The sequence below is a fragment of the Trachemys scripta genome, chromosome 7 (assembly GCF_013100865.1).
Source record: "Trachemys scripta elegans isolate TJP31775 chromosome 7, CAS_Tse_1.0, whole genome shotgun sequence".
Lineage (NCBI taxonomy): Eukaryota > Metazoa > Chordata > Testudines > Emydidae > Trachemys > Trachemys scripta.
The window spans coordinates 103,472,747-103,491,725 of NC_048304.1; the positions used below are offsets into that span (position 1 = coordinate 103,472,747).

General features: G+C 37.7%; 1 protein-coding gene across 2 annotated transcripts in view; it reads right to left on the reverse strand.

Moving 5' to 3' along the window:
* Positions 1 to 3,949: 3,949 nt before the first annotated feature.
* Positions 3,950 to 18,979, reverse strand: part of DOCK1 (dedicator of cytokinesis 1) — a 538,770-nt gene continuing 523,740 nt past the window's right edge. Inside the window, exons 51-52 of one of the 2 annotated variants that reach the window (XM_034776839.1) lie at positions 18,291 to 18,436; positions 3,950 to 6,850 (exon numbers count right to left, since the gene is read on the reverse strand). In XM_034776839.1, the coding sequence (XP_034632730.1) occupies positions 6,755 to 6,850; positions 18,291 to 18,436 (242 nt within the window). In that variant the 3' untranslated portion in view covers positions 3,950 to 6,754. The remainder of the gene's footprint in view (positions 6,851 to 18,290; positions 18,437 to 18,979) is intronic. The other variant, XM_034776840.1, reaches the window with a different exon arrangement.

Here is an 18,979-nt window from a genome sequence, read left to right on the forward strand (position 1 = left end):
GAAAGCTGCACCTTCCAAAGTCTAAGGTTTGCCCTACTGCAAAGAAATGTCAAGGTACGTTGTCCACTCTCCCTGTGAACTTGGGGTGGGATGGAGCCTCCTGAGAAACCATCCCCTTCAGAGCTACCCTAGGAGGGTTCCACTCCCAAGCTTACCCATAGAATGTGTGGCTGTTACATGTGTAACACCTTTCATGTAATTTAAAGGTATAGAACAGAGTACAGCTAAATTATCGGAGGTGTATATCAAATGGCACCATAAAAATGGGTAAACTACACAAAAAGAAAATTAATCTAATATCTAGTAAGTTGGGGGAACAGGGAATTTTACAAGAGAATAAAAAATAGCCCAAAATACAAAATCAGGGCAAAGGGATTTTCATCAGTGACAAAATGAACAAAGGACAGGTGTAGTGTTTGTAACAGAGGAGGGAAGCCAAGGAAAATTTCGGGAAAAGCAAATGTTTCTTACTCCATGTTTATAAATTGAATGAATGTTTGGTGCTATATAAGAGATTAACAATAACAACAATATGAAATGCTGCAGAACACACACACACAGTACATAATACAGTAGATGAAGGAAAAACAATTATGTCCCAAGATCTCTGCCGGGAATAAAAAATTTTGTTTTGTCTTGTTTAATAGCACCCAACACACTGGTGTTTAATTAAGCACTGTAGCACTTGAAACATAAGAGCATGACTCCCAGAATACCACATGTTTATTAAAACTTGTCCAAGCAGATTTAAATACTGAATTGTAATCTTTATAAAACCTTTATTTATAATTATTTCATCTGATTGCATCAAACACTTATATTAAGAATGACTAATGTAACCATGGGAACTTTGGTTAAAAATAGTTGATCATGTATATTCATCATAATTGACAGCTTCCTTCAAAACTGCACTAAGTTTCTTGGGCAGTACAATCCCACACAAGGCCATAAAGTTTTTAGGAAACATACCTGGTATGAAGCATAATATGGTGGAATCTTCTTTAACCTGATACTGACATAGTTGAAGACAGAAAAACACCAATGAAACTTGCACCCAACCTAGATTTTGTTTTCAATCCTGCTCCTATTGAAGGCGATCCGTGTTTAATCATTACCTTTAATGGGAACAGGATCAGGACCCCTAAGTTTCTCACTAACATCATCTACTACAAGCTCCTCCTTGGCTCTCTCTACACAAATAGTCAACACAGACATACTGTGTATTTATATTATACATTATGAAAATATTTCATGCGTTAATGCAACACAGATTTTTCTTACTTTATTATTCTTATACATAGTATTTGTGACCTCACAATCATCAGAGGTATTTACAGGAGTTATAACTCAATCATAAAAAATGGTTATTATGGCTGAAAATTGGCTTGGAGTACCTCTTTGAAACAAATTTGATTAAAAATATTTCTGGTCTACTGTTCATAGATTCCAAGACCAGACGGGATGGTTGTGATTATTTAGTCTGACTGCCTGTATAACACAGGCCATAAAATTTCCCCAAAATAATTCCTAGAACATATTTTTTTGAAAAATATCTATTCTTGATTTTAAAATTGCCAGTGATGGAAAATCCACCATGACCCCTGGCAAATTGTTCCAACAGTTGCTAACCCTCCATGTTAAAAAAATATGCCTTTTTTTCCAATCTGAATTTGTCTAGCTTCAATTTCCAGCCATTGTGTTATACCTTTCTCTGCTAGATTGAAAAGCTAGGTTGAAATATTTGTTCCCCGTGTAGGTACTTATAGATTCAAGTCACCCAATAACCTTCTCTTTGTTAAGCTAAATAGATTGAGCTTCTTGAGTCAATTAATATAAGGCAAGTTTTCTAATCCATTAATCATTCTCGTGGCTCTTCTCGGAACCCTCTTCAATTTATCAACATCTTTCTTGAATTGTGGAAATCAGAACTGGATCCAGTATTCCAGCAGCGGAACCACCAATATCAACTGCAATGATAAAATACCCACTTCACCCCTACTTGAGATTCCCCTGTTTATGTGTCTAAGGATTGTATTATTCTTTTTGGCCACAGCTCATGTTCAGCTGATTATCCAACCCTCCATCAAAAAAAATCTTTTTCAGGGTCACTACTTTTTGAACTTGAAGGGAGCAGTCTCTGTTGGCATTGCTCAACCAGCTAACATCCACATTTCCAGGTACAATGACTGGGGGTCTGGGTTCAACATGACAGAAATACATACATGAAAACTGCCCTTTATATCTCAAGGTAAATGTCAAAGAAATAATAACTTAAATTTCCTTGCTATACAGGAAATCCTTGAAAAAACATTCAATAACTAGAGACTGTGAGCTGTTCATTCAACATTATGAAGGTCATTCTTGGATTGACTACGTTTTGGACTCCTACATGAATATTTCTTTGCTTTTGCAGATTTTTGTAACAAACCAATTACTGTATTATGACTCTTTTTTATTGAGTGTACACCAACGGCTGATTTTGCAGTCTTCTGTTGGTTTCAATAGCTGCTTGCAACTCGGGCTTATATGCACATAAAGTTTGAAATATTGGGTCCATGGAGGAACTACGTACCTTCATTTTAGACAAGGATGTTTTAATCTTTGTAGTTTAAGAGACAACAATCAAACTGCATGAGTGATGAACGTGTGATAAGCCATCTCCTGATAATATCATTCTGCACTTATAAATATAGGGAACCAGCTAAATGTACCACTAGCTTTCATGTATGAGTTGACTGTAGCTCACAGCAAAAATACTGGGGACCATAGCCAGGCAGGAAAGGTGAAAAGATCGTGTTTGGAGCCTGATAGCTGGAACTGGCCAGAGCAGTAACCAGCTGAACTCTAGAGTGTGACTAACAGGGACACCCTTTGGCAGGTCTGGTCTGCGAGGCCAAGAGGGGTGTCACCTGTCCCAATAGTTTTAGGATCATCTTGGTTTTATTAGGGTGAGCCTGTATCTTGCAAAGAGACTTGAAGAATGCTCACAGGCCCTGAAATCAATTCCGGGGACTGCGAAATGTCATTCTACTCTTGATACTGCAAAATGCTGCAATTTTTTTTTTTAAATATAGTATCCGCACATTGCATTTGGATGTTCTGATGCGACATCACTAGAGTGTGAAACAAGAGTTTATCTTGCTGGAAAAATGACAATCCTACCAGCGTGATCAATGGGTAAGAAGGTTGTTGTTGGATTAGTTCCTAGGCTTGGTGAAATGTGGCTTGCCAGCAATAGCTGTGGTGAAGGGAGGGATTCTTGGTGGCTGGGTTTTGTACAGTAACTCCCCACTTAACGTCCTCTCGCTTAATGTTGTTTCAATGTTACGTCCCTGCTCCATTACAGAACATGCTCATTTAAAGTTGTGCAATGCTCCGCTATAATGTTGTTTGGCTGCCTGCTTTATCCACGGCTGGCAGCTCCCCATCAGCTCCTCTATGCCCCCCCCCCCAGAGCCTCTCACTCACAGGTGGACCCTGCGGATCAGTGCCTTCCCCCTGCTTCCCTCGCCTCCTGCCCACGGCAATCAGCTGGTTTGTGGCATTCAGGAGGCTGGGGGGAGGGGGGAAGGAGTGAGGACATGGTGTGCAGCCTCCCTCCCATGCCTCCTGAACGCCGCAAACCAGCTGATTGCCATGGGCAGGAGGCAGGGGAGGAAGGGGGGAGGCTGCGGGCCATGTCCTCACTCCTCCCTGTGGCACTCAGCTGGTTTGTGGCGTTCAGGAGGCTGGGCGGAGGGGGAAGGAGCGAGGACACGGCGTGCAGAGTAAAGGGGGAGGTGGTGGAGGGGGGAGAAGAGGCGGGTTAAGGGTGGAAGCTTGGGAGAAGGGGTGGAGTGGGCAGGCCGAGGGTTGAGCCTCCCCCCACCCCCAGCAAAGTCAGTGCCTGTGTTTGCAGAATAGGGGAAGCTGCCGCTGCTGCTGCGCAACGTGCTTCTCCTAGGCATCTTCAACCTCCTTGCCTGCCTCATTGTCTGCAGTGCCAATGGGCTGTGCCTGTGTGGGGTAAGGCGGGGGCACCTTCCAACTATGGTACTGTAATGTTTGTACAGTATGTTTGTAAACACACAGCACGTGCACACTACCCCACCCCCCCAATACCTGTATTAAATTGCTTGTTTAAAATTGTTTAAAATGTATATAATGCCTTTTGTCTGGCAAAAAATGTTTTCCCTGGAACCTAACCCCTCCTATTTACATCAATTCTTATGGGGCAATTGGATTCGCTTAACATCGTTTCGCTTAAAGTTGCATTTTTCAGGAACATCACTACAACGTTAAGTGAGGAGTTACTGTACAAGTTACTAGAAACTGTTGGGTAATAAACACGGTGAGCAATCTGGGTCTCAAAGTGAATCTAAGAGCCTGCTTTTCAGACTCCACCAGTGTGTCTGACAAACTGTGTGTACACACATAAGTACCCGTGCAAGTGTTAGAATTTGCACTGTAAGATCCATGTATGAGTGCAAATTTTACTTGTCCTAAATAGTCTTGCAGAACCAAATTCTAACATTCGCACAAAACTTAGAATTTGTAAAAGCCATGTGCAAGTGTTTGTCCCTGCAAAAAGTATGCACAGGCCCATGTATGCAATTTCACGTGTGCACAAGTAGAGACTGTGTTAAGGTCCAGATGAAAATTTAGCCCTCTGAGGCCAGCTCTTAACTGAAATTAAGACGAATTAAAATGACTGGAAAAATTACCACACACAATGACATTTAGGAGATTTCAGCACAGTTACTTAAAACAAGAGCAAGAACAAAAAAAAAAATTCTTAAATTCAAAACTCTCTTGCTACATACCATACTGCAATTTAAATTCTTCATTACCTTAAAAAAAACCAAAACACTTTTCTGATTGACTGTAGCCTGGAATCCTTTTCTGCTCAAACCCTTTGGATCAAAGGTCATATTAATAAAAAAATAGTAAACTGGAATTGGAGGACAACTTGTAACTTGTGTATAAGAAGTTCAGTTGGATGGAGAAATTCTGGTCAGGTGGCATGTTCTCTCTGTTGTAACAAAAAGTGCTTGGTTGTGATCCAAAGCTCCATGGTGCTCAAAGGCAAAGTAATTTGCATATTTATCTGACCAATTGAGCTGACAAGGACTATTTGTATATTTAATGTAATTGTTGCTTTACTGCTCCATAAGTCATGTCTCTGCCTTTTATTTTTATCTGGTTGGCATCAAGTAAGCATTAAAGCGCCATGTAAAACTAAGCTATTTTATGTGCTGTTTATACAACAATGGCTTTAAAATTGAAATAGGCTGTCAATTGCAATGTGAATGGCATATAAAAGATGCACCCTCATAGTGTTGAAATTCTTATTTATTTCAACACTACATATATGCATCATAAACAAGTTATGTAACTATTATAAAATAATAGGGTAAGAATGTAGAATTTATCAGAGGCAGTTTCAAATTATTCTTGTTATAAATCTGCATTTCAGAAAATTAAAAGTACAGACATTTAACAAAGCAGCTCCTGAAATTAATAACACTTCCGTAAAAAGGATGAAAAATATATAAAGTAGATACATTTATTTTCTTAGACAAACCTTTTTTTAAAAATAATCCTTAATTTTTTGAGTCAGTGATGTATTTAAAACAATCTACTGTAAGATTATAAAGATTGTAGATAGTAAAAAATATCTAGTGAGAGGGCAATAAAAAACACCAAGGAATAAAAAAAAAAGAGTTACTTTCCTTTTCTTTTCCCTTATCATTGTCCAATATTTTCAGATGCCAATTTTTGAAAAAAAAAAAAAAAAAAGTTAGCTATTTATACACTTCCAGCAGTTAAAATTAAAAACACATAAGGAATCATTTGCAGATACATTAAATCATTATTATATGAAAAGCAGGCAGCAAAAATTAAAAACATTCTAAGAACCATCATATATACAAACTTCTGTACAGAATGATGACACAGGGACAAAAAGATAACATTCAATTTGTCCTAATCCACCTAAAATATTACACATTATAAAAAAAGCTCTTCCTGTTCTTATGTTCAACTGTTCAGTTGTAGAATCACATCAGGTCCCATATTTGTATACTTGGTTTCTTTTCCTATAAATTAGTGCCTGTTCAGTAGCTAAAAAGTTATCTTAATTTAAAATGGTATCAGACAGAAGGAGGAGTGCCCAACCACTAATGAAAGTTTTAAAAAAGCTCATCAGAAATCAGCTTATTTATAACACAGAGCAATTAAAAAAGCTACGGGAAAATCAGGTTTTGAATGTGTAATGCGCTGAACACATTTTTTATTTGAAGCTATCATAATGCTGCTTCTTAGTATTGTTATTAGACCCAATCCAATACTCACTGAAATCAATGTGAGTATTCTCACTGACTTCCAAAGGTATTGGGATCAGGCCCATAGTGCCCAACGGTCATTTTTACACACCGGTACCCATTTCTATTTTCTGTTAAGTAGTTTGGTATGACAAAGCAAAATGTTCTGAAATAGGGAACAGTGTATTATCAGTTGACAAATGCCCCCTTGCTTTGAAAATAGGTCACAAGCTCCTCAAGCAATGGGTCACCTTATCCTGTGACAGCTTTATTCCAGTGGCATGATCTCTTTAGAAAACTGATTTACTGTTACAAATGAGTTCCGTTCAGAGTTAGAATCATTTCACTAAATGTTAGACACTACAGGCGTGAATGAGGTAACTGTTATATACCTTAAAATATTTAGGGAAATGAAATATTACAGCTTCATCTTTGGAGAAATGCTTTCTTGTTCACTGGACAATCCCAGAGTCAACAGACGTTTGCTTTCGAGTAGTCTTTGGAGGAGGCGGTGGTGGAGTTTTGCTGGGTAATGGAGGTGGCAGGTGCTGGGAAAAATGAATTTTGAATAGAACATGTTACTGATGAACTGATTTTGATGAACTGGTTGTCCATGTATGATTTCATATACTGCTGTGATTCTTTATCTGCTTTATTCCTGAAAACTTCCTCTCAAACTTTGCCATTATGAATACAGTTTTGCTTCTAGCTTTTCACTTACAACCTAATTTTTACTGCTGACAATAACAAGTCTCTCAAGAGTTACTGATTAACTATCTCAATATTTCAGAAAAAGTCTACTGAAAGAACTTGTCAAATGTTATATCCCTATACTTTATATCATATTGATTATCAGCCTGTACTAATTGCTGTCGCCCCTAAACACTACATGGTTTAAAAAGTACATTGAATTACAGCTCTACTTCTTGTTTTTTCTTTTTTCTTTTCATATTTTATATTTTTAGAAAAAGCACCATGCTAAAAAAGAAAAAGGAATAGATTAAACAGATTATAAATAGTTTTAATCTTATTACTGGATATTTGATCATCTTCAACATTATTCAAAATAACATTCTGAGTTGATGAAAAACATTACAAAAAATTATCCCTCTACATTATAGGAAATCACACAACAACGTAACAGGGCTGTCGGTTTACTTCAGAAGCGAATGGAAGGGCAAATACAAGCAAGTATTCCAATTGATCATGGAAGTCAAATGATTTATTTTCATAAAATTCAAGCTATCTGTATGATGACAAAAATTCATATTGCTGAAAGAATACAAGGACATTGCAGGCTTGTTCATACACTGTTTTCAGGCTAGATTTCAACAGCATGTTGGCTGTGAAATCATTGCAGCTTTTCAATCACTGCATTGGAAGTTATACTGCAGTGTTACACTCACTAAGTATTGTGTTTCGGTTCATAACATCCTTCCCCTGCTGGTGAAGATAAAACCCACCTTTGCTTTTTTTTTGGTTTCTCTGCAATTTCCTTTTTTGCCATTTACACTCATGTTATATGCCCCCCCTTCCTTAACCCATTCTCGTTATACTTTATTAGATTGCTATCCGACACGCTTCCAAACAAATGATTATAAAAACGTTAGCCACACACTAATACTTTAAATTACAATACACACTGTGAGTTTGCCAAGTTTCCTGATCACTGCCATGGGAACAATTCAAATGTTTGAAATAGCTTAGCCTTTTATTGCATGTACTGTACATGGAATCTTGATATTGGTGTTTCATTTCTACTTCACATGGCTCCATTTATAGATTGTTTTAGTTACTAGAATTCATTGTAAACAATACCTTATTTTTATTAGCGTCTTGGAAGGCAATCCATAATTTCTAAATCATAGTTATACACTCATGCTATTATGAGAACATCATGGATAGACCATGTGAAATTACATTATTTGAAAAGAAGCCGAATGTTGTGATACAAAAACCTAGTGGTTCTGGATGACTCCCTGCCATTTCACATAATTCCCTCCATTCATTTCGGGCAGGGTAAACCCTAGAGCTACGCTGGATATGTTTGCTCATATTGAAACATTCAATTTACTTATTGAGAGCCAGCAGAAATGTCAGGAGTAGAGGAAAAGTACTTTTAAGGTAATTGAAGGTCCATTTCATGGCTACATTTTAAGACAGGAGCAAACAGAGTTAAACACAGGGCTTGAAGTATTTACCAGCCCTCTATTAGCCATAGGCAGATACAAAAGATGAGGGAGGGTATTGGATTCCTACTGAAGTACTATTCTTGGATCCTAACTCAAGAGAAATGTCTTTCATATCAGTCTCTGCCTGGTAGGTGTCAAATTTGAAGCCTCATCTCCTCTTTATGGCTGCTGGAGGAGAGGAGCTCTCTCTCTCTCTCTCAGCTATTCAGTGGTAATTGTGATGACGAAGTCTTTGTTGCTATAGTCCTGCCCGAGCCTCCTGGCTGCAGCAAAAGGAGGTAGATGGCATTTCTCCCCCACACCTACTCTCATATGAAAAGCAAATACTGACTCTTGCAGGGAGGGGGCCTTTGCTACGCTCCTCTTCCATAACCTCTATCTTTGGGTCCTCATCCAACCATCTGCAGAGTGAATATGACATGTTTCTTGTCGGTTTTGCTGACTTTTACAGAGTTCTGATAGCAACTGGGAAAGTGATCATAACTGGTAATTTTAATCTGCTGCTGGATCGGAAAGCTATGAACAGCAGCAAAGACAGTTGGGTTGTGTCTACAGACGAGGGAAGATAACACTGCATGAGTTCCTATTTGTAAGGTTATATTTGCAGTCATAAAGGAAAGAAATCTCAGATTTTTTCTTACAGAGATTAATAGTTTAGGCTCCACACTTACCATATGAAGGTGCCTACTCAATAGTAATGAATCTATTTTTCCAAGACCTGATTAAGCATATCCTATAATGAGGAATTTCACATCCACAGTCCAATTAAATTTACAATATGTCTTTCCAGGGAATAGTCAGGTTACCAAGGATAGCTTTTATCCTATAAACAGCATTGCTGCATTAGTTACATGATTAATGAAAATAATGCTCAGAGCAACATTCATTTTCAGTGTTTGTCTAACAAACGATGTACAATTTGCTCCTGATTTACATTGAAATACAGTTCTCAGTGACCTCTGTATCAGAAGATCAAGTCAACATACTATTTAATATGAAAAATAGGTAAAATTAGAATTTATTTTGGGTTAAAAGTGAAACTTTTTTAAAAAATTGGGATTTCTTTTATGTTGTGCTAGTAACTTTCAGTTTCCAGGTCTGATGCTTTAAGTTTATTTATTCCTATCAGGCCAAAATTTTTGAACGTAGGTGTCTAAAGTTAGGCTCCTGAAGCCATACTTATGCACTTGAATAAAAGTGGCTTGATTATTAGAAGGACTTAGCATTCTCAAATTCCACTGGGATCTGCAGATCTCAGCACTTTTGAAAAACAGGTCAGTTCTATTGAAGTACTTACATATGGATTTACGAACCTGACGTTAGGGATCCAGTTTTAAAAAATTTGGCCACATTAATTTACAGATATAAAGTGAACACTTAGTGGCCCAGACCATCAGACACAGAAACTGCACATCACTAGTAAAACATTTAAAAAAATCCCAAATCAAAAGATTTTAGTTTCCTACTAGCAAAATAAACTACATATCCCTTCTGAAAAACTTTATGGAACATCACAAAAAAGTGACTTAATATTCCTTAGTATATTTTCCTCACAGGCATTTTAACTTCATATTTGTCATTAAGCAAAACTACTTTAACTTTATCGATCACATAACTTACAAAGAGCCATTTTGAATTAAATTAACTTTAAACTAGCAGTAATTGGCAATTTTACAGATCAAAGTCCTTAATCAAACCAATGGGTTTTTTTGTATTATCATCACTCATAGAAATCAAATGATCAATTATCATAAAATAGAGTTGAAGACCTAATAGGGAAGAGAATCTATTGAAAACACAATGAGGGTGGGCTAAATATACTAGCCATAAACAACATGCATATTATGTAAAAGCGCTCACATTCTGCAAGTAAATTAGCCAGAAAAGAAATAACAGAGATAGGTGGATAATTAATATAATTGAATTTACAAATTCCATTATAATGTGGGCTAAATTTAGCACTCATTCATTTACATAAGCTACCACTGAATATATTAGTAGAACATTTAATGATGCCAAGGCAGCATTATTGAGAAATCAGCCCGACAAAACTTAACAGCCAATAAGAATTGGTACAAAACCAAATTTGGTCACCTAAGAGCTTACCAGTCTTTTCTTTTACTCATCTATAGTATGAATGATGGCATTCATACTCAATATGAAATTGGGAAAATGATCATTACACTCACAAAACTGATATCACCAGTACTCAAAACAATTCCACATAGAACATTTCTCAAACACAAGATCAAATTTCCCTTGCATTTACTTTTAATTAAAGGTGCTCTGTAGAGTTCATGTTTATGTTTCAGTGATAATAGTGAATCGTTCAATTCTTGGAGATTGCTTTTCTTTCTGAGATAAAGATAGAGTCTGCCAGTGCACATTAGAACCTATTTTTGGCAGATTCCCTGACTCACGTGTACCTCAGGAGAAATGGGAACCTTATAAAAAGGCACATCTGGAAAATACAAGCATTTTGTCCTTTCCATTTCAAATATTAAATTGCTCCCATTTGTTTGGTTTCCCCCTGTACAAAAAGAAGTAATCAAATTTAAAAATCTCTCCTTTCTCCTCACTCTCTTGTAGAAATAGAGCACAAAACGTTGTACACACAGAAAATAAGAATTAAAAAAGACAAAAAAAAATATTTCTTAATCTACAGAAAAGAAGAATATGATGAGTGAAGGGTTTTTGTCACTCAGAAAGCAATATAAAACACACAAATTGAATTCTACAATGAAACCTTGTGGCACCGTATAAGAGATGAGTTCCTATATTCCTATTTTATTGGAGTTGAACAACAAGATATATGGTTAGCTTCCAAGATCTGATCAGGAATACTTCACTTTTCAGAATTAACTGATTTCACTTAATAAACCATAAATTGTGGGAGGTTTAGGTTGGATATTAGGAAAACTTTTTCACTAGGAGGGTGGTGAAGCACTGGAATGGGTTACCTAGGGTTACCTCCTTCCTTAGAGGTTTTTAAGGTGAGGCTTGACAAAGCCCTAGCTGGGATGATTTAGTTGGGGATTGGTCCTGCTTTGAGCAGGGGGTTGGACTAGATGACCTCCTGAGGTCCCTTCCCACCCTGATATTCTATGATTCTATGAGTGAATTAAAAGTAATCAGGACATAAGCTACATAGTGTTGTGCAACAATTTTCCAGCACTGTTGTCTAAAATTCATTCTCTTCTTTTACTATTATTTTTACAGTGGCACTGAGTCACACAATCTATAAACAGCAGCATGTTTGTTATTTATCTATAGAAACAAATGACGCATAACAAAAATTCGTCAGGATATAATACCCCCATAATTAAAATGTGACAGTGTGCCAAATCTTCTGCTGGTATAAGTCTGTATAGCTCCACTGATTTCAATTGAGCTACACCAATTTACGCCAGTTGAATATTTGGCCCAATATCTGTAACCCTGTTACGTTTAAAATACTATACTGTATAGTGCTGATTTGGCCGGTGATGGTAGTGCTCATCGCCAATGATGGTAGTCATTAAGAAGAGTATCTTGTCTCAACTAGGTAAAAACACACAAAAAATGGTTATTTACCTATACCGTTATTGTTGTTCTTTGAGATGCATCATACACATATACAGTTTACTGCAGGTGTACGTGCACCCAATCATGCACTCAAGTGGGAGACTTTTGCCTGCACATGCCTTCACTATCCTCATGCGATGAGCCAAGAGTATAAAGGGGCATGATTGCTGCTTTCCTCTCCATTCCTTCGTACCGCCAAAAGCTAATACTCAAAATAATGGGGAAAGTGGGAGGGTCATAGAATATGCATAACACATCTTGAAGAACAGTTACTGTATAGGTGATTGGGTTTGTTTTTTTTTCCCTTTGAGTGATTGTGCACATATACATTACACTGCAAATGACTCAACAGCAGTTTCCTAATAGGTGGTGGAACTTTGATTTGGAGACTGCAACACTGACTTGATGAAGTTGGCATCATTTTGGGAAACTTGAGTGATAGCATAGTGTCTGGAAAAGGCATGTATAGATGTCCATGTTGTTGTTTTGGAAATGTCCAATACAGGAATGTTGCTCAAAAAAGCTGGTGAAGAGGAGTGAGCCCTAATAGAGTGAGCCATTATCTTTGGTGGAGGAGAGACCTTAGCAAGATTATAGCAGAATTTGAGGAAGACTGAAATCCAATGTGAAATATGCTGGGCTGTAACAGGTTGTCATTTGATCCTTTAAGCATAGATTACAAAGAGCCTAAGGGAGGATCTGTGTGGTCCAGGTAAAATGCCAAAGCCCTGCAAACATCCAAGATTTGAGTTTTTTCTTCAGCCTTGGAAGAGAATACTGGGAGGGCAAATTGTCTCATTCAGGTGCAATGCTGATGCCACCTTAGGGCATGGCCTAAAACAGACCTTGTTTTTGTGAAAAAGTTAGCTGATCCTCCTGCACAAGGTGCCTGAAGCTCTGAGAATCTCCTCACAGAGATAATCACTACTAAGAATTCTGTTTTCATTGACAACAGCAACAGAGATGGTGTCATCAAAGGTTTAAAAGGGAGGACAGTACTATCGATTGAGCAGGACAATACTAAATTCAAGTCCCATGAAAGTACTAGGCTGGACACAGGAAGGCACATGTTAATAAGTCCCTTTAAAAATCTGGAAACCAAGGAACGCAAAAAGATAGAAAACCCATCCAATGAAGGGTGTATGGCAGAGAGGATGCAAGGTGGACACTCACTGACCTGGAAGAGAGACCAGAGGATTTCACATGCAGTAGGTTGTAAAGTAGACGTCTAATCTCTGTACAATCTGGAGATCAATGGTGAGATTCCACCCAGACTGAAAACCTTTTCCATTTCATTGCATATGTGGCTCTAGAGGAATCCTTTCTGCTTTTCACCAAATGGTCTGGATATCTCTGGAGCAGTGTCTCTTCATTACTCAAACAGGAATGTGTGGTTTATGGGCGTGATGTGGAGAGACTGTGAGTTGGAATGTAGAGACATGACTTGGTCTTGAGACAGGAAAACCTCAACCAAGGGTAAAACAACAAGTGGCCAAACGGAGAGTTGATTTAGGTCCATGAACCTATACTGTCTTGGCCAGGCAGGCACTACAAAGATTAAGTTTGTCTTGTCATTCACCCTCAGAATGGAAGTGACTGGAGGGAATGCATACAGCAGATTTCTCCATCATGAGAAAAGCATCCGTCACGGAACCCAGGCTGTGACCTGCACTGGAGCAGAATCTCTTGCATTGGCTGTTCAGATTAGTTGCAAAAAAGGTCTATTACCAGGTATCCCCAAATTTGGAAGATCTGGTGCAGAATGTTTCTTCTTATTGACTACTCAGATGGTCTATGAAGTTCCTGCTGAGAGAATCCACATTAGCGTTCCTCAATCCTGGAAGGTAAAAGGCTTTTAGTGAGATACTGTTCTTTATACAAAAGCTCAACAAATGGATTGCTTCCTGGCACAGCTGATATGACCTTATAGCTCCCTGTTTGTTCAGCTAAAACATAGCTATGGTATTGACTGTGAAAACTTGAACCGCTCAATCCCTGATGGTCGATCTCAGGCCCAATGAATAGCTCAAAGCTCTAGCACATTTATATAGAGTGAAATCTCCTGAGGATTCCAAAGTGCTGACGCCTGAAGTTGACCCAGATAAGCCCCCCAGGCTTTGGTGGACATGTCTGTTACAACAGTTATTGTTGGTTCCAGCAGAAAAGGAACCCCTTTGCGTACGTTCTCAGGATCCAGCCACCAATCCAGGGACTGAAACAGTTGTGGAAGTACACAAATCAGCATGTCCAGAGAACATCTGCTTGGAGGATGTACTGAGTGAAGCCAGGCCTGCAGACATCTGAGGTGAAACCTGGCATGCTGTCATACATATGGACGAGGCTGGATAGGGAAAGGTGACCTCCTCCTAGATGGAGATTCTGATGCAGATCTAGATGCTCTTGGAACAGTCCAAGATGCCCAATAAGGCCCAGGAGAGTATTCTAATCTCTGCACTGCCCATGGTGGTGGGTACCATACTGGAGACTCTTTGTAAGGATACTGTTCTTTTTCCTTGGTCCAGGTGTCCCTAGAGCATGACCTGTATGGAGAGCTGAAAGACCATGGAGGAAATATAGGTCTGTTCATGGTCAGAGTCTGAAGAGGAGAAGATGTAGCTCTCCTAGTGAATGGAAGAGCAGCTCTAGATGGTGTTAGTGGAGGTTTTGGTACTGCCAATACCTGGTGGGGTCCTAAAGGTTGGAAGGGAGAAGGATAGAGCTGCTGTCAAGGGTTGCATGGAAGATGCAGGAAGAACCAAGGGGACAATGAAGCAAATGACATCGATGGTGCCAATGCACTCAAGGCTAATGCAGTCAGTGCCAGACGATATAATATAAGAGAGTCTGGCAGAGAGAAACACAGAAGGTCCTTTGCTACAAGGAAAGCCTGTGCTATAGACAGCCCTGAAATTGGAGGCAAGCATTCCTTTGCCATACACAAGGTATGAGCACACGTGTGCTAGTTCGTCACTTTCCCCTAGTTCTTTTCAAAAGCCAGGTGAAACAAACAGACCTTGTAGTGTGCCCTGAAAGTCAGCTATTCTGAGCTATTTCAGGCCAGGGGTAGAAGGACATTCAAGAACTCCAGGGCTATTATGGAGACTGCTCTGCCAGCAGCCCATTCTGTTGAGAGGGATGTAGCATCAGGGCCTCTGCAGTGAATCTCAGAGAGAAAGAGAATCTCTCAGGTAGACTAATGCAGGCCATTTAGGGCTTTACAAGTGAAAATGAACCCCTAGGATCAGATCCTCGGCTGATGTAAATTATCATATTTTATTGACTTCAATGGAGACATGACAACCTACATCAACTTAGGATCTACCCCTAATACTTAACTCAACTTCCAGCTGAATCTCACCTGGTTTTCTATGGCTACATGAGACCAGCACGCAGTAAAACTTTCTTATAATCATCATTTTCTTCACATAAGAGGAGTAAAATAATCTGCAATGCAACATACAAACATGCAAACTCTGGATTGCTTCACTATAAACAGATTTTCACTATATCCAACAGATTCCAGTCTGAATGTTACTGATGGATCAGAATCTCAAAAAGTCAAAATAAATGTTATCATCATCATTAACAAAGTTCGTTTTCGTTCTTTTATTATGCACCACTTCCTTCTTTGCCACACTCTTTGTCAAGTTTTGTATCTGCTGCTGGATTGATGGAAATCTTCTCATCAAAACTATTATCCTGTGAATAGTAAGTATTATAGCCAATATTTATAAATGTAAGTGCTCCTTTGTCTATTTTCTTTGAGTTTCCCTTTTGACTGTGAATGCTAAAGAGGCAGTTGATTTTGTATGCGAAGATGTACTCGAACCTGTGAAGATGCACAAAAGCCTAGAGGAATGCCTTGATGTAATAATAATCCTTGCAAGAGTCCTAGGATTCTTTTTCATGTTCATGTATATTATTAAGAATTTTTTGTAGCAGAACAAATCACACAATGCAAGAATGAATATTATATGGATATACTAGTTAATATTTTTAAAATGACAATGAACAAGATAACAATCAAAACATTATAGTTAGAAGATTACTGGGATAAAAAGAATTAAGTAAGGTGGTTAACAATAGATTCCAAATAATCTAAACATAAAAAAATAAAAATCTCAAGCACCATAAATGATTATTGGCAGCAGTTAGACCTAAAGTACTCAGAACGATATGGCCATTTCTTGATACATTTGTCAATGTATTCTTTTCTGTTCACTGAAGCTTTTTCATGTCTGACTTCAAGGCAACCAGTATTGTGCCAAGTACTTAATTCTAACACAGTGAGATCTTTCCCATTCTGTAATATCATTTTTAAGGCAATTGGGATAAGATTATCTACAGAACTTTTCAATGGTTTGTCCTTATTGATGCTAAGAATAGATAATTTAAAACTAATCAGTTTACTAGATAGAGAATCAAGAATATTAGTTATTTCATTTATGAAATACCATAGCCTGTAACCATAAATTGTGAGGGTCAGTCATAAAAGTTATAAGAGCATACCTGACTCATCTTTTTCATGCCCTGCACCAATCTTCACATTTTGCTTTTGATAATCTTACTAGGGTCCAAGTACAAAGTGAAATAAATGCAATCATTGCTATAAAATTGGAAGCCTTTCTTAAATTATATAAAATATAATCCCTCCAGCTTTGTGTCAAATCTGTTTTCAAATCTGTTTTCAAATCTACTTCACAGACTTTGTCACTGTTCATTCACCCAGATTTTCTGCTCTTGAAAGAGTTTACGAAGTCTAGATAAAGAGCCAAGCACTCAATTGTTGTCTTATAAAATTGCAGGAGCTTATTATCTAAGGATTTAGAACTTATTTTTGATTAACTTTTCAGGTTGTATTCAAATCCTGAGCTCCCTCAGAAACTGGTTGTTAGGGATCAGGACATTTTAGCAAACCAGAGTAAAAGAGAGAAAACATTCTGGAGGACTGTAAAAAATGTGTAAAACCTCACAAAGTCCCAATGAAGCATGGTATTATGATCCCCATTTTAAAAATAAGGAAACTGAAGCACAAAAGTTAAGTGAATTGTCCAACATCATTCAGCAAGTCAGTGGCAAAATCTCAGAATAGAACCCTTATCTCCTGACTCTCAGACCTGTGCTTTAGCTATTATGCATGTTTCTTTCCTGTTTGTACTTGAATAAATTCACTAGCACTTGTCCACAGAATTGATGGTCATATTAAATTATCTTTGCAGTTGAGACACAAGACAAGGAATCAGAAAATCTGGGTTCTATTTCCAGGATTACCACAGACTTCATGCATGATCTTTGGCAAGTCACTCAGGGCCTGATTTTCAGAAGTGGAGAGAATGTACAACTCCAATTGCTCAGCCCGTCTGAAAAATCTGGCCTGTAGCGTCTCTGTAAACCATATTCTTCACCTATAAAAATGGGGAAATTTCCACCTAACTTTTCTTCCAGACTCGATCAAGTTTCCGTTAGCTTTTTTAAAACAAATTATTTGAAGGATAAATTTCAGAATAATTTTGTTAATTCAGACAAATCTGTGCATATCTCTGATAAGCAAACTGAAAAATTATCATTCTTACTAAGAATTTACACAGGGGAACATTCCTGCATATGACTGTATATCTCTTTTCTAAAAAGTTCCACATTTCAAAGCCCAAATGATAGCCTTCTCCAAAAGTGCTGAAGATTTTTTGAAAATCAAATTATTTTTAATAGCTGCAATATAGTCTAGTGGCTTTCGAGAAATAAGAAAGCTGAAAAAGTATCTGCCCCTGCCTGAATCTGAAAAATATGTTCATGATGAAAAATGTTTCAGGGATCTGCTCCTTTCAGGAGGAACTGAGCTTGCCTATATAGGAAATGACATAGAACTAAAAAATGTAAAGCTGTCAGAAACATACTTTATTTCCTCTCCTGAAATAGAATTGTATAAAAGTATAAAAACTAATTTGCTGCTTTGACTACATCCTGTCACTTTAAGCTCCCTTGCTAACATATTTAACAGTGTTTTGCTTTATATTTAGTTTTCTCCTCCAGAATGAATCTAACTTTACTTACAAGTCATTTAGAATGAGCCGCCACATTCCTTCATGCCCTGATTAATACACTGTTCTGTAGCAGTAGAAATCATTTGGATGTGTACCTGTCTGCTATCAGCATTACATAAAACTTCATGTTCTTGGCCAGTATAATGTTGCAAATAAACTTGCAGAAAATCAGTTGTACCTCTAAGACTTACCCTTTGATGTGCAGCGGGGGGTGTTGTAGGGCTAATGAATTCTTGATTTTCCATGAGATTTCCATAATCTGCCATGCTACCTTTGAGAGGCAGAGGAGGAGGAATGTCTGCCATTTCCAAACTAGAGATACCATTCAGCTCCAGATCTGTAAAAATTAACATTTAAGTCTCTGGATCTTTTAAATCAATCTTAAGATGCAGAATGTTCCTTCAGGCATTAATGCTATGATAGAGATAGTGCCCATGCATCCATTTGCCCACTCTTCATTTCATAGACTGTATAATTATTTGCTGCTCATGGAACAATAGCTTTTAAATTAAAAAAAGAAACTGCTGGAATCATGAAAGTAAGGATCACTATGTCAGGGTCGGTCAACTTTTAAGTGTACAGTCTGTATCAACACTGACAAGGTCTCTCACTGTTTAATAAAAAAGGAAATTGTACAACATTGTCACTTGTCTCAGATTTTACTTGCGGATATTCACAGATCATTTAAAACAAATAAAATTGTCTTAGCTGTAACCTCTGTGTCTATGCATTGTACAGTATTGAAAATGTGATGTGAATAATTTGCCAAGGTATACACAGAATATAACAGAGCAGAGCTTTATTTACTTTTCTACTTTCAGAAATTTAGACTTTTAAAAATTAAATGCACTAAAGAAATCCATAATTAAGCACAAATCTC